Raw genomic sequence first — 16,934 nt, 5'->3', positions numbered from 1 at the left:
GGTCTTAATTGGTTTAAATGTGCGAAAGTGAATGACAACAGTTCTATCTAAACGCGAGCCAATGACCTACGAGTACTGTTGGCTTTTCGCTTGTCGCTCATATTCTGCAAGCATAAAAACCATCGTTGGCTCGTTCACCAATTGCCCGGTTTAACCAGCGCTCGTTCAGTCCTTCTCATTAACTTATACAGCGAATGTGAACGACTGAACGATTTCTCGTTTGAACGAGCCAACGCTATATCTGCTGTAGAAACAGAGTGCCCGAGAGCGAATTAGCCAAACAACAAATCGGCTCATCTAAAAGGGCCCATAATAGTCACCAATTGCTCTGCCGACCTTACTCTCATCTGTATTGGCCCCCTTTAAGGCCCATTTAGACAACGATTATCGCTGGAGCGATAACCGTTGCGTCTAAACACACAGCCATCGTGCACTACTCGTTCATCGGCAATTTCTAGCAAGCTAGAAATCACTGATAACTCATCAGCGCCGCACACTGATTTTCTCAGCGGGCGGCACTGATAGCATTCTTTCAGATAGTATCCCGCTGGCAGTTCTCAGTGGGACACCAGCTGAAAGCTCCAAGAACAATGCAGCCGTTTGCATATACAAAACAGCTGCTTTGTTCTCTGAGCCATCGCTCCGCCTGCATTAACTCTTACGTAGCTAATTAGTTACTTAAAGTTATGCAAGGATGATCGCTCAAAACAGTCACTCAAACGGTCGTTTGAGCGATTATCTTTCAGTGTAAATGGGCCTTTAGACTCTACATGCTCCAAGATTTTAAAAGGGTATTTTCTTTCATGCCAGAAACAGCACAGCACAACCCGAGTCCATGGCCAAATCTGGTACGGCACCTCGAGTGAATGGGACAGAAATCCAAAACCATACAATCTGATGACAAGATTAACTAAAGGCCAGTGTACCGTGCCGAAGACACAGCACGAATGTTTGTTCGATCCCCAGTCCTTATGGGTATGCCCACCATCATTGGATGCATGAGCAAATGTTCGGTCATTGGCTGTTTGCATCGTTTACACAGACGTATCTCTCCATGCACGCAGGACATGATGCTGATAAATGCAATCTGTATGGGGATGAACGATCCTATCCACGATAAACTGCTGTATGTGAACGGCAGTAATGAGTGCCGATTGACGTGCTATACTGTTGATTGTGGCTCATTCAATGTCAAGGAATTGGCCTGTGTAAATGGGCATCACCTCTAATTGGTGGACTTGCCACCTTAAACAATGGCAGGCATATGTGTCACCTGGCAACTACTAGTAATCCAAATGTGGTAAATATGGATGAGCCTCTGCATGTATGGGCACCCTTACCTGCCAACACTTTCATCAGAAGCGGCGCTGACTACTATGGCGAGGTTCCCATATACTCAGCTATCTGGCTATTTTTTCCTGCAGTGCTGTTGTGAAACCGATGCCACAACCGATCCCATAGTTCTCTATAGGGCAGTTAAAGGCATCAGACACATCAGTTCTGATGCCGGATGCCCAACTGCCCTGGATAGGAGAGGCTTTCAGGCAGTGTTTTCTGTTTGGCAATGGATGCTGGACGGACGTAAAAAAGGCATCCAATGTGCCTGGCCGCAGCAAGTAGATGCATTTGAATTGTGCAAAACTCCCCCAAAAATATGGATGTTCTTTTCTGCGCATTTGTGCACCAAAATCAGAGGAGGGTGTGCTTAGTATACAAGGGCATGCTTAGTATACAAGGAGATGTTGGGGAAAAAAAACACACCTGGAACTAATAAGTCATTTCAAATAATACATTTAATTTGCGTGTGCAAACGAACGCGCCTAGTGGGCAGAAAAGGAACAGCAAAATACGCCGAAACGCACGCAAAAAGCATATTGCGTTCCGCAAAAACACAGCTGGCAACGATGATCATTCCCCAGCTTTCAGTGTACAACTCCATCCACCCACACCTCTTCCTCCTAGCGTGTCAGTCCTCACTGCAGTCCAGCTGCTTTCTTGATGCACCAGGAAGCTCAGCATGAACACCGCTCAAGACCCTACTCAACAGTTCCAAAGACCATAAAATTGTAACAAAGTTGCGATGAGTGGCCAAGCAGACAACCCATGATGTAGAATAGTTTATATGGCAGGCGATATCGATGCAAACACTGCAGGGAGCTCCGTCATAGCGGAATATGCAGCGGGTCATACGGCGGGGGTAAATACAATTACGCTGTAAAAGTTGGTCTCCCTTCATGCTAATCCTCCTCCCGAAGAGACAGGAGTTACATTCACTGACAACTTTCAATATCATTGCAGATTCAAATGCCAATGATCTAAAGAGCCGTAAAGCCTCACAACTTAATATACTAAATCTCCCTCTTGTTCCCGGCTGATTGAAAAAGGCTGTCATTGCAAGGACGAACGACTAGAACACCAGATATCCTTGCATTTCATTTTGATATTGAGAACTGTTGCGCTTGGACAGGGTCTCAATCATCAAAAGAACATCTAGGTCAGATTAACTAAATCTCCTTGGCTTGCACAGCAGTCCATATTTGTAGCTTATCTCTTACATCTGAGTGAATTACAAACATCCGAGCCCGGCTGGCAGGCTGCGCCAGAAGCAATCTCTCCCGTTCTGCGCTATACTTATCTAACTTAAGAGTCAAGTTCACCTCTAGAAAAATCAATCCGGGAAAAGTGCAGAGCTGTTGGAAATGTATATATGCAGACAACTGGCTCCATATTTAAATGGGGCGCGGACGGGAAGATCGAGGCGAAAACTTTACGATTGGCGTTCATGCATTATTTTTACGACGATGGTTTGGGTTGTTGACCATCATGGTGGACATATGTGACTGCATGACCAATGGCAAGTATACAAAGCTTGTAACTGGTCTTCACAGGTGATCTGCCCACTTAGGGCTTATACACAGGGGCTTAAATACGCACAATATCACGCATGTAATATGGAGTGAATAGAACCCAATGGGTTTATTCAGAAATGCGTATTTCCCATCCGACCAAAAAAAAAAAAAGTAATGTCCTATTTTAGTCCATATTATAGCACAAAATAGGTGCAGAAGTAAAAAAAAAAAAAATGTTTTCACACCTTGACATAATTACGGTCTGATCTGTGAGGCCTCACCACTGGACTAGCACCAAGCAGAAGAATGATGGCGCTTAAGCGGAATGGCAGCAAAACATTTCTTTTGTTTCACTGGGACTTCTAGAGATATCAGAATACTTGACTATCTCCAGAAGTCTTAGAGTTAAAGGGGTTTTCTGAGCAAATACTATTGATGGTGACCCATCCTGAGGATAGGTCATCAATAGCTGATTGGTGGAGACCCGTCGCTTGGGATCCCGGCGATCAGCTGACTGTCCAGCCTACTAGATCATTGCAGCAGGTCTGAACGTCGTCATCAAGGTTGGAGCAGGAAGCTTCACAGTTGGCTTCACTCCCACTGAAACCAATGGCAGCAAACCCACCCATTACACTTCCAACTTTGCATCAAGGTCAGGGCTGGTAGTGTAATAAGTGGCTTCACTCCCATTGATTTCAATGAGAGAACTGGAGTGAAACAGCCTCCTGCTCCGACTCAGATGAGGACATCCAGCCCCACTGCACTGACAGAGGGCCGGATCATCAGCTGATAGTTGGGGATCTTGAGTGGCAGATCCCTGGCAATCAATTATTAGGATAAGTCATGAATAGTATTTGCCCGGAAACCCCCTCTAAGTGGAGCAGCAGCGTGCATGCTCGGTCTCAACTCTACTCAAGCTTTTCCTTAATAAAAAGGTGCAGTGAGGAAGAAAGGACACTGGAGTCCATACTTGTGATTGATGGGGGTCTGAGTGGCAAGACCCCCAGGAAACTGACTCCTCACCGATTCTCTCCCCCCCCCAATCCTTCTTATAGTGCCTGAGTCTATCACAAGGGATGATACATAATACAGAAGTGCAACCAGGTGGACCCTGGTAGGGTAGGGGTATTTAGTCACAGGCCAAAAGAGTGCATCTTTGCCCCATAAGAGGAAAGCCTAGCTCTAACTGTAGCCTCATGTATCAGCTCCTTATATCTGCACTGACTCCTTCACTTCTTTAAAGGACACCTATTTCCAAGAAAGTAAGTTCCAGAGATTAAGACCACATTCCGGTTTTCCCAAGAGGACAAGAAGTTTGGGGTGTTGTCCAGAAGGTGCGCATTCGTCCCTTAGTATCTCTTATAGTAAGATGATCTTATAGGAACCCTAAAATAGAAGGGTCTGTTACTACCCAAAATACTTATCACCCCCATAGACACTTCAAGAAACATTGTGGTAGGTCGCCAGTTGTCTACCGGATTCTACGTAAAGTAATTGACATAACAGCAGATTACCCCGAATGTAGCTCCGCCGCTCAAACCCTGGTTACTTTAGTGAACGAGACTGACTGTTCCCTTGAAATAAGGGATAGATAACGAGCAGTAGGGGCCTAAAAAGGATTATTAGAATATCGAAAAAAAAATTCTGCAAGGACTAGAGCTCCTTTAAACAACTTCAGGCCTTTGATAAGCTGAAAAATTGCTGCGCTCCTTCCTATGGCTGTTCCTACAGTCACAAAGAACATTAAAAAAAATTATTAATTCCTGTAAATATAACGGCGAGGAACAATAGCAAAGAAACAAAATACGCTCAATATCATTAGCATAAGAACAAAAGGGATAACAAAGAGCAGAAAGCCTCCATTCTTGTGCGACAACTTCCTCCAAACAACTGTTTTTTAAACATGTCAGTTTATCAATCACATGGATTATTACCGATTGTGAACACTGAGCGCAGTCAGTCAATCACCAAGTAAATGGGAACGCTCGCAATTCATCAACTCTCCCACTCCAATATTTTCACTTGCAACTTCTTATTAAATCCAGACCCCATGCGTAAGGCATTACAAAGGAAACAAGGTTATATAATCTCACAATCCCAAGTGCTGGATCCCCCCTAAAATTTCCACCACCACAAATAAAAAACCACTGACTACAATAAATCCCGTACAAACCCGCAGGAAACCAGTGAGGAGGAGCTAGAATAGAGTGGCAGTGGAGCGTGTATGCCTCCAGCTTCATTCAAAGTCTACGGGAATGGCGAAGATAACAGTGCGCTGTACGGAGCAGCAGTACGCCGCACCGTGTCTTCCCATCTCGTCCTCACGGTGGTTGTGCAACGAGGAGGAATGGGGGAAGCCAGTTCTCGTGATCAGCGGGACTCCCAACAATATAATGCTCTGTGGATAGGCGATAAATGTCGACTCTGGGAAAAGAGGGCATCATTACTCATTTATTAATGCATCGTTCTAAGTGGTGGGGGGGCAGCTTCGTTTTAATGATTAGTCCTAAAATATGATGTTAGGTTATTAGTTTCGGTGCTCTCTGTAACATAGTATGTTGGGCTGAAGGGAGACCGTGTTCATTTAGTTCAGCCTGTTTCCCCCCTTGCTGATCCAGAGGATGGCAAAAAAAAAATGAGGCAGAAGCCAATTAGCCCATTTAGGGTTAAAAAAAACAAAACAAAAAAAAACCTCCTTCCCGGCTCCATAATGGCAGTCATTGCTGCTTGATTATGGAGTGGAGCTCAATGTTAACAAAAAAAACCCCAGTATATACACCGTATAATCCAGCGTATAAGGCGACTGGGCGTATAAGTCGAGCCCCCAACTGTCGCCTTATAAGCCGTACTCACCTCTCGCGGCATTCTACGGCGCTGCTGCAGGCTGTCGCTCCCTCCTCGTCGCCGAAAGAGCATTGCTTTCTGGATGCAGGGCTTGAAATCCCTGGCTCTGGAAAGCTAATGCTGTGATTGGCTAACTCAGGCAGCATCAGTCAATGAAAGTTGGCGCTGCGTTAGCCAATCACAGCCATTCAATGCACCGCAGAGCAGATTTTTCAGGGTTAAAAGGTCGTCTTATACACCGGAATACACATTAGTTCTCTCTAGTGGGAGCTGCAGGCACAATCAATTTTATTATTTAAAGGGGTTGTCCCGCGCCGAAACGTCTTTTTTAACCCCCCCCCCCCCAATTCGGCGCGAGACAACCGCGATGCAGGGGTTAAAAAAAACAAACGGAGAGTGCTTACCTGAATCCCGGCGGTCCGGCGTCTTCATACTTACCTGCTGAAGATGGCCGCCGGGGTCTGCTCCCTCCGTGGACCGCAGCTCTTCTGTGCGGTCCATTGCCGATTCCAGCCTCCTGATTGGCTGGAATCGGCACGTGACGGGGCGGAGCTACACGGAGCCGGCATTCTGCACGAGCAGCTCCATTGAAGAGAGCAGAAGACCCGGACTGCGCAAGCGCGGCTAATTTGGCCATCAGAGGGCGAAAATTAGTCGGCACCATGGAGACGAGGACGCTAGCAACGGAGCAGGTAAGTAAAAAACTTTTTATAACTTCTGTATGGCTCATAATTAATGCACAATGTACATTACAAAGTGCATTAATATGGCCATACAGAAGTGTATAGACCCACTTGCTGCCGCGGGACAACCCCTTTAACCCCTTCTCTAAGCATGGGATTTGAAATGCTACATCTGAAATCTAAATCTGAGCTTTGACCACTAGAAGAAAAGAGAAATTTGAAGACAAAAAAAAAAAATAGAAAACCAAACATTAAACTAGAAAGAAACCAATAGACAAACCAAAACAAGCGGGTGACAAGCCAAAACAGATTTTAAAATAACCAAAAAGGAAATCCTGACCTCTTTTCTACCCTCAGCTTCAGTGAGGATCACACTGTCAGCACAGATTGGAAGATAGGTGACTGCTACAGCCAATCTGAAACAGCAGCATCACCGCCTATTTTTCTGGCATCAGTGCCCACATCCTGGGTGCCATGATGCTAGGAGTTTGGAACGTGAAGTTAAGGCCTCTGACTGGCTGCAGCGGCCACCTGACTTCAATTTTGTGCTGACAGTGGGATTGTCACCGGAGCTAGTCTGCCGTTTCTCGGGTGAAGCAGAGAGGCAAGTCTTGCCTCTTCTGCTATTTTATTGCACGCCCAGCCGTTTTTAAGTTTTTTTTCCCTTGAGACAGCCCCTTTGATAGGGGTGCAGTTGATGAACAGGGATCGTCCAGCCAGCTGTTGAGGGCAGCGAACCAGATGTCATCAGCAGACAGGAAGTGGAAGCGCCAGCTTCATTCCAACTGAAATCAATAGGAGCATTGTGCTTCTTTTCCACTTCCCGCTCCCCATTATGGATGGAACAGGAGGTCCGATCCTCATAGTAACAGGAGGTCCGATCCTCATAGTAACAGGATATCTGATCCTCTCAGTAACAGGAGCAGGAAGTGTAATAGCAGTGTGGCATTCACATTGATTTTAATGGGAGTGAAGCCAGAGCTCCAATTTCCTGCGCTGACAACATCCAGCCCTAAGCACCGACAGCGGTGTCCTATAGGTCATCAATAAATGTTCAGTGACGACCTGCAGCTCTTCTCCTTCCTGGGGCCACTGTCACTGCGGTCATTGTAGGAAGCAGAAAGCACTGACCATAGGGCAGTGGGTCGGGTTGGTACTGCAGCACAACTATTGAATTCAACAGGAGCTGCTCCTGCAGTATCAAAGCAGGCCGCTACGTTATGGTCAAGGCTTTCTGTTTCCTTCAGCCCCAGGAAATAGCTAATTAGGAATTGACGAGAATCCAAGTGGTAGGATCCCACCAATCATCAACAGAAATCGTTTTAAAGTAGACGCTTAAAGAAGTTTTCCATCAAGTAGATGGGCGTTTCCAAATTTTTGACTCAGCCTAGATATTGGCCACACCTCTCAGAAAGCAGCGACAGAATTGCCAATCGCATAATAAATCATATTAAAAAACATTTAAAATTGAAAAATAAAATTGTTTTGACCAAAACCCAGTTGTCTTCCAACTGAATGTCCCGTTACTCTAAACGCCCTAGGAGTATCAGGAGAAGCCAGAATTAGAACTCCTAACGCTTTGCCAATAATATACATTTTCCCTTAGCCAAAAAAAAAAAAAACCCAAGAGAAAAAAAGTTACAAGGAACATAATTACAATCCGGGTGCGCACTCTCTACGGCTTCTCTTTTTGACTTATCAGTTTCAGGAAGGAAAATTTCAATCAACTCCCAGATAAAATATACTAAGCCCTAGCAGACCAAATTTGTCACCTACCCCTTCCTATAAGCTGCTTACCACAGCGGGAGGGGACAATGAAAAGAAAAGACAAACAGGAGGGGGGGGGGGGGGGGAGGAGGAAAAAAAAATAAATAAATAAGATCCCGGTAAATGAAAATGCCAAACGTTAGCCGACAGCACTTGGCTGATTAAGTTTGAAGACAAGCGCAACGGCTAAATCTTAGCAAGGACGGGCGCAAATTAAATTCCAGAGCTTTTAAGTACAAAGAATTCCTTAGCTCGGAGGATTAAACAACTTTACACCCAGGAATGCCGCTATAATTTAATTGTTCCACAATTCGAGATTTATTATGCAAATATCAGTGTATTCCTTCCCCTCCGTCTGACCACCTCGAGCCAAGGAGACAGATCCCCGACGCAGATGAGACCGCTTGGTCCTGATCTATAATTACACTGATAAAAGACGTACTTATGTAGCCGGCCGACTAAGCCTGTCCTCTTCTTTTCCAGCCTTCCCATTATTAAAGTTATATTCTATTAATACGAATCAGAGGAGGCGTAATTAAAGGTTACTGTAATAAATGTGTTCCAATTAAGCATGGCCACTAACGTGACATTGTGATTAGAGGAGCGCATTTACGAGTCTCACCTCTGCAATCTTCTCGGCCTCGCTGTATTTTCCTGTGCTGATGAAGGCGAAGAAAAGTTCATGGAGCACCCACTGATCATCCATGAAGTCAGACAGGCGGTCCACAACTGTTGGCGATAAAAAGGGGTTTTATTATTACCAGTTTATATTGTGCTTGAATCGGGCGCGAGAACAATAAATAGCATTAAAAGGGGCAGGAAAGACAAGACTATATATTTAATACGGTTTCCAGAGGTGGCAAGGTCAGAACAATGTGAATTAATTGCTGATCATCAGTGGCCCACCGTTTGGCCTACGGAGTCAAGAGGATATTTAAAGTGTCAAGGCGCTTTACCAGCAATCACTTGCGCCAATCAAACTCCCAAGGATCAGGGAAGAGTTGCAAAAAAGTAAGTGAACCCTTTGGAAGGACCTGGGATTTTTGTACGGATTACTAATAAAGAGTGGTTATCCAAGTCACATTTATAGACCAGCACAATCTCACTAAATTAATAACATACGGTTGTACCGTTCAGGCCTTATTAAGTGCATTGCGCAATCATCCATAGGAAAAAGTAAATGAACCTCTGTTTTAGACTGGCTGCACACAGGCCAATTCGCATTGTGGAATCCGGATCGGACGTCTGCCTACAAATTCCTCAGCATATACTGCCCAAAGTATGCTATGGCAAAACGCTTTTTCATCTACATGAGTGGAAATCAATTGCGATTTTCCGCTTGCGGAGGAAGAACCGTGGCATGCTCTATTTCAGTGCGGATTACGCACAGACGGTTTCCATTGAAGGTCGCGGGTACCTGTGTCATCACCTAGCGACAATGCGGGTAAAGCAGGGATTTGAAAATTTAAAAAAAAAAAAAAAAAAAAGACTGTACTGCGCATGTATGCCGGCTGTGTGGACCATGCGCAGTACAGGTTAAAAGGAAATGTCAGGTACGCGTGGATGCCAGCTTGGCACAGGGTCAAATTCTGCTACGTGATCCCGCATGTGGAATCCAAAACGGCCGTGCGCAGCCAGCCTTAAAGGGGTTGTCCCGCGGCAGCAAGTGGGTCTATACACTTCTGTATGGCCATATTAATGCACTTTGTAATGTACATTGTGCATTAATTATGAGCCATACAGAAGTTATCAAAAGTTATTCACTTACCTGTTCCGTTGCTGGCGTCCTCGTCTCCATGGTTGCCGTCTAATTTTCGCCGTCTAATGGCCAAATTAGACGCGCTTGCGCAGTCCGGGTCTTCTGCTCTTCTCAATGGGGCTCGGTGTAGCTTCGCCCCGTCACGTGCCGATTCCAGCCAATCAGGAGGCTGGAATCGGCAATGGACCACACAGAAGAGCTGCGGTCCACGGAGGTAGAAGATCCCGGCGGCCATCTTCACCGGAGCGCGGGGATTAAGGTAAGCGCTGTCCGGTGTTCTTTTTTAACCCCTGCATTGAAAAAAAAACAAAACCCGTTTCGGCGCGGGACAACCCCTTTAATGACTTCAAGAGCTAATTGGCAAAAGGTGATTCAATTAAGGAGATGAGATTGGAAGTATTGGAATTCACAGGTGCCTTGCCCAATAAATAAAGGTATAGAAAACCTAGTTACTGACAAATCTGTCATTAAAAAAAAAATAAAATAATAATGGTCAGTGTGAACCAAGCCTTGAGGCAAAAAAAACTTTGAGAAGTCGTGTTATAGGTGCAGGAAGCTTAAAAAGGCCAAAAAAAAACAAAAACTTGTGTACAACAATCCACAATGGGGAACATTCCTAGGAGCAGGGGTCTTGTTAAAATCACAGCAGGCAAGAAAACTGAACAGAATACTCCCTTAATGAATATAAGGAACTCAAAAATGGGCTAGGTATTGTTTAATTGCTCCTATTACCCCAACGGCAAAAATATTTTTGTGCCGTTTTGGTCAATAGGAGAGCAACCCTATCCTCATACTAAGCTTCTCTTATATAGGTCTGTCTAGTCTGATGACCGATATGCTTTAAGAGTTACAAAGACCCTTTAAGATTAACAGTTATAAAGTTGTCTCAGTAGTTGGACTTCACATGGTGGTAAACTCCTGCGTAATCAATTTGGCACAACAGTATTTTTTTTTTTATACATGGCAGGATGCCTCTGACCAAATATCCTTGCTCCCCTGGAGCCCAGCATGACCATTCACCGATTGCATTAGTGTCTATGGATGTTCATATTTTTTTGTTGCGTTAAGGCACATTTAAAGGGGTATTCCCACGTAAGAAATGAAGATCCCTTTTAAAGATGGCCATACATTTGAGATATCCATTGGCTGCAATGGGGCTGATCATTTAGTACAAACCATCCCACCAGTCAGAGTAAAGATTAAAATCCATTCCAAATGTACGGTCAGCTTAAAATAAAGAAATAAGCCTAAACCAAGCCTTTTTTGTGTGCCCTGGTCCAGCACGCCAAACATAGAAGAAGCTGATAGCAATCATGATGACTGTGGCAGCATCTTCCAGGATCGGAGCAGTGTGACCTGGGCTCCTGTACTAGACGGAGGGGACAACAGAAGTGAATGGTAAGTTTATTGCATAGAATGACTTAGCAATGATTTCAATGCTTGCATAAAACGAATAATTCATTCACTTCTCATTCATCGGTTAATTGTTGGCCGTGTTCACACTAAACCAATGACTATCTTTCAGTTTTGCACGATGCAGCGATTCATTTCAGTGATAATCATTCCGTGTAAAAGGACCCTTACTTTCAGCTTTACTTTACAGGCTTCCCGTGTCTGTCTTGATTGACTGGATTCAGCATTCATACCATATACTTCCGCTATCAGGCAGAATTTTCCCACAGGCCAGCTCATACCTGTGGCAGACCACTGTTTGCCATCTTCCATTCCAAAAAGTTGATTAGGTAGAATGTGCAGCCGACAGTCGCCCAATAGACCCAAACTCGTCCATTTCGGGAGACCATTCTCTCAAGCATATGGCCAACATAAAAACTGGTGCTGGTATTGGGCAAGCTGGACCTCTACCGATTAGGCGCAGTTGAAAAAGACGAAAAGTTTTTGGAAAACTAGTTACATCCGAGCCCTAGTTGGTGCTTTGCCCGCAAGTGAAAAGTAGCTTCAAACTTCAATGCCGTCCATCTACGAATTTTCTAGTTAGTCCAGCTTTGTACAATAGACTTATTAGTGAGCAGGATTTGCTTTCACATGTAGAACAAAAAGTGAATGACTTGGTTAAAGAAAAAAAAAAAATTTAATAAAAAAGGCTGCGAGGTGAATCTGAAGTGCTCAACTTTTTTCCCCCCTTAATCACATAAAACTTTTAAAAATGGTTAAAAAAAAAAGGTCTATTCATGCAGTCATAGGAAGGAATGAGAAAATCGCTTTGCCCACAGCAGTACATGTTCCCAATGAAAAGGTGATTCTCAATTACAGATCAATTACAAAATGTATGGCTATTATCCACAAAAGCCGCGGAGAACGTTCGTCTAAAGGGTCTGCGAGTTAGAATGAAGTATGGTCGCTGATGTTTTAATTCATTATCCATGAAAACATGGGAGGGCACCGGGATAATATTGTGAACATAATACCTGTCATTCATTAGGCTTTGTTGAAATGTCTGGACTAACTGTGGACTCTTTGGATTAAAAAAAAAGGCAGCTCAATGGGAAGGCTTGTAATTAAATGCTTAGGTTAGCAGAATGTACTAAGTGCTACAAAAAGCCTTTTATCTTAGGCTTCTCGTATAAACATTTCTTTAAAAAAAAATGGATTTAGAGCTCACAGATTAGATATGTCCAAGCAGCAATGAGATGACATGAATTAGGTATTGTTAGCCGATACAATGCAAATTACACTTAGGCATCTGAAAAGGTCTAAGGAATAACTACTCATATTGTAGGAGAGGCGAGGGAGGGGAAAAAAAAAATGCTCAAACCGCTTCTCAGAAGGGACACAAGTATATAAAATTAATACAGAAAAATAAGAAAGAACTCAAGTAGTGTAATAGCAAACACGGTAATTCGTGTTTATACACTGGGATGCAACCTGAACAACACGCAGTACAAAACACTGGTCGCAACTGGCTGTTCTATTGGTTGTACGGTCACATTTTGGTCCAAGGAAAAAAAAATCTATTGCGGGATTTGTGGTAGAGATACGTTCACCTTATTGGCCTTTAGAGTCACACCAATTCGTTGTGGTGTCTATCAACAGGTATCAAGGGACCCAGCGTGTGCGAAGAAAACACCCCCCACACCATTACTCCACCTGCCTGACCGGTTGACGCCTGACAAGAAGGGGTCATCGATTCATGCTGCTTGCACCAAATTCTGACCTCCCCATCAACATGGTGCAACAGAAATCTGGATTCAACTGACCAGGTGAGGGTCAGTAAAACAATCTTTGCACTCCTTGGGCTCACTGGAGTCCCAACTTCCTGTTGCTGTTTAGACAGTAATGGCGCTCGGACTAGTCAAGAAAAGATGAGCGCTTTGGACACGTTGGAGCACCAACATTGTAATCAGTTGCAACCCCCCTGACTATGCACTTTCCTTTCTGCCCCCAACGAGTTGCTTCGGTCCACAAGATCCTATTTCGCTGGATGTTTTTACTCATCATCCTCACCCCACAATGTTCTCCATAGTGCCGTGCCACCGTACGACGCTTCCCTTCGTTCCATACATCACCCCCAGCCCATGCGCTCTGATCTAACACACTCACGACTAAACACCCCTGTTATACGAACCTCACACTCTCGCCTCCAGGACTTCTCTACAACAGCACCGATCCTCTGGAACACTTTCCCCCCAAAAAACCTGAACTCCAGACGAACGGAACTTCAGATGTACTTACAGATGTACCTCTTCACAGTAGCATACCAAACCTCCTGATCTAGTCCTCCACCTTCAAAATATGACCACCGCCCCTCCCTATGGCTTTCCACGCTTGCCTATCGTGTACCCTTCCTGCCCCATATCTCCTGTACTCCCCCCATCCCGTTTGTGTCCTAAAAACAGTATCACATGTTACCACATTGCTGTGTTCCCCCTTGCTCCACCACTTGTCCCTGTACCTTCTGTATCACCCCCACCCCCCTAGTTTTCAAATTGAATACCACATGTAACTTGTAATTTCTGTAAATTTCATATTGTTTGTGTTCCCCATGTGCCTCAAAAGCGCTGCGGAATAAGTAGGCGCTATACAAATAAAGATTATTATTACTACTCGATCGCACCATTCTTTGATTACTCTTCACACAGTTGAAGAAAACCCCCAGCAGGCTCGTTGTGTATAAAATCCTGGCCACGGCTAGCCTAGAACCGATGACCATGCCTTTTTGGAAGTTGCTCAGATCGCTGGACTTTCCCATTCTAATGTTGGCTCATACTGAAACTGGTCCATGAAAAATGTCACCTCGATTTCATGTTGGACCTCCGGGTCATGAGTATAATTTCCATACAGGAAAGCTCCAATTGAAAAATGGCCAGTGTCTGATAAAGTGGGCAATCATTGGTGTACTACCTATATCCTTGCATAAGGATCTGATCATTGGGACCCCTATCGAACAGCAGTAAAAATGGGATTCACTGAAAGATGCAGCCTCTTTGCTCTTGGTACTGTAGCTCAGCGCCATTCAATTAAATCAAGAGAAACCGCATAGAATTTTTGACCTTTGTGCTTCAATCAAAGAAATGTCCCATCATCAGAAGATTACTCTACAAACTATGTGCAATCACAGTGGGTTTTCACTCGAACGAATTGGCCTTGTTTTTTTGATAGTAGATATCAGTCAGTGCAGTTAACATTTACATTATACGGTGCTTTTACACGGGATGACCTGTTGGGCTACGGCTGCCCAACAGGTCGTCCCAGTGATAATCGCTCCTGTCTTTTTACACAGGGTCGAGCATCACTGACTGTATGGAGGCAGGGGGGGGGGGGCAGGGATCGTTGTAGTTCACCCGAGTCTATTCATAATAAGCAGCCAGTCATTCATAAGTTTACACGAAATGCTACGTCGTTTAGCTTTTTGCATGAAGAAACTGACCAACGCATTAGAAGTGAATGACTTACTGTTCAGTCGGGAACCTAAACGAGAATCATTCCGCGTAAAAACACCTTTCGGTTAAGTGGCTTTATTGGCCATTTTCTATACATCAGGCTTCGCTAAAAATTTTGAAAAAGTCAAATATTATACACACACTGGATTTCACACTTACGTTTTTTAATCAAATCGGTTTCTCCGGTCTCCACCAGGCTGCCTATCACATTATGTAAAAAAGGACTGCACTTGTACTTTTTAGTGCATGCTACCAGGGCATTCAGGGCAGCAGACAAGTCATTCCTGTAGGACAAAACAAGAAGATGGGATTAAATTAAAAGCAAAAGAAAACTAAAGTCAATCTTTCAGTTCTCACCCTGGAAAAAAAGCACTGACCGTCTATGGAAAAGGCTAAACTACTAAACTGAAAGTTTGGTCAAGTTCTGAATCCGATCATTTGGAAGAATCTGTAATACTTACAACAAGTACTTCACTGTTGACTGAAACCAGAGAAGTAGGACTTGAATGGCATGGCAATCCACAAGACTTTTTGGGGGGCAAGCCCACACCCACACACCTTTCCTCCGTGTTGAAGTTGTTTGCACTATGCCAAACACTTAAAAAACCAGGAAGAAGGAACCCTGCCGTAATCAAAAGCATTACTCCAGTTTACCCACGAAAGCCACAAGGTCTACCCTCCCAATGCTCCATAGGAGCAGAGCAACATCCTGCTCTTGGCAGCTCCTCCCCCAAGTAGTACTGGTAGTGCCTCCATATGGCACCATACTACCGACGCATTCTCAGTGATTCTAGGAGAGAAGACCTTTGTAATATGACTGCCTAATCATCATTTGCCCCAAACATCCGGCAACAGGTGCAGAGTAGGGAGCCCCACACCCCATACACAGACTGCTCCTGCCGAAGTCGGCGGGTTTGGACGATCTATGTTTATTGCCACCCATGGGTGCTTTCACGTGTGCCTAATGGAATCATCTTTGTGGCACTCTACAAAACCATTTAACTTTCTCCCGTAGAAACTGCCATGGTTCCACAATGTAGTTTCTGACCGTACAGATTCTAAAAGTGTAGCAAGCCCAGGCGCCTTACTTGGGCGATACAATATTATATGTTATAACCACTAATTAATTCAGCAGGGTCGGTGATCTGAGGATTATTCCGATTGCCAGATTGGAGTGAGGAAGGATTTTTTTTTTCGCCTACAATGGCAAAATTGGCTACCACCACAATTTTTTTTCTTCCTTCCTCTGGATCAACATTGGGGGTAATAGGCTGAACTGGATGGACAAATGTCTTTTTTCGGTCTTACATACTATGTAGTTGCCTGTCGTGTAAGACCTGTCAATGAGCAAACACCAAGTGCAAAATTCAATGTGGAAATGTGGCTCTACATTGGAATTCCACACGTGGATTTTGCCCATTGACAGGGATAAATCCATGCTCGGATCCATGGCAAAAACCTAGACAGGATGCCGCAGATTTTGCCACGGTTTTCAGAGGCGGAATTCATGCAGAAAACGCTGCCGTGCATTTTGCTGTCTGAACATATCTTAAGTCTATGTTCAAACTTTGCAGATTTTGTTGTGGATCAGCACCAAGATCTGCAGAATCTTTTGTGCTGTGGATCCTGGTGTACCAAAAAAGTCAAAACCATTTGGTGAGGATTTTGACACCGTTTTTGATGCGGATCTGTAGCAAATCTCATCCTTTCACTTGAAGTAGTGACTTCTGCTGTGGACCAGTACTTAAATCCGCAAGAAAGTTGCAGATTTTGCCGTACTTCCTGTGCAGAATTTGGTGTAGATTTTCCGCTATGGTAAACCCGCGCCAATTCCACTATGTGTGAACATACCCTAAAGTAGCATACCAAACCAGGAGCAGACAAGACGAAACACTTGCCAAGCGCAATATCAGCTCTATTCTCAAGTATACATCTGTCATACTTTACTTGCCTTTTAAAATAAACGTATTTTACACCCTACTATTAAAAGCTGCCTTTTTTTTGCCCGTTGCGAGCAATGTGTGTTGCCATGCAACAGAATTACTATTTTACAACCAAATATGGGGTTGTGCTACAGAAGTAAAATATATACGTGAAGGAAACATTCATCTCATTGCAGGATTACTGACAAAAG

At 44.2% G+C, this 16,934-nt stretch overlaps 1 protein-coding gene across 1 annotated transcript in view; it reads right to left on the bottom strand.

Moving 5' to 3' along the window:
* LRPPRC (leucine rich pentatricopeptide repeat containing) overlaps positions 1–16,934 on the bottom strand; it is a 156,899-nt gene that overhangs the window by 49,517 nt on the left and 90,448 nt on the right. Inside the window, exons 24-25 of the mRNA XM_066595564.1 lie at positions 14,960–15,084; positions 8,766–8,872 (exon numbers count right to left, since the gene is read on the bottom strand). Coding sequence (XP_066451661.1) covers positions 8,766–8,872; positions 14,960–15,084 — 232 coding nt within the window. The remainder of the gene's footprint in view (positions 1–8,765; positions 8,873–14,959; positions 15,085–16,934) is intronic.

The sequence above is a fragment of the Eleutherodactylus coqui genome, chromosome 3, assembly GCF_035609145.1.
Source record: "Eleutherodactylus coqui strain aEleCoq1 chromosome 3, aEleCoq1.hap1, whole genome shotgun sequence".
NCBI lineage: Eukaryota > Metazoa > Chordata > Amphibia > Anura > Eleutherodactylidae > Eleutherodactylus > Eleutherodactylus coqui.
The sequence above is the reverse complement of the archived record's forward strand: the minus strand, read 5'-3'. Positions and strand labels throughout refer to the sequence as shown.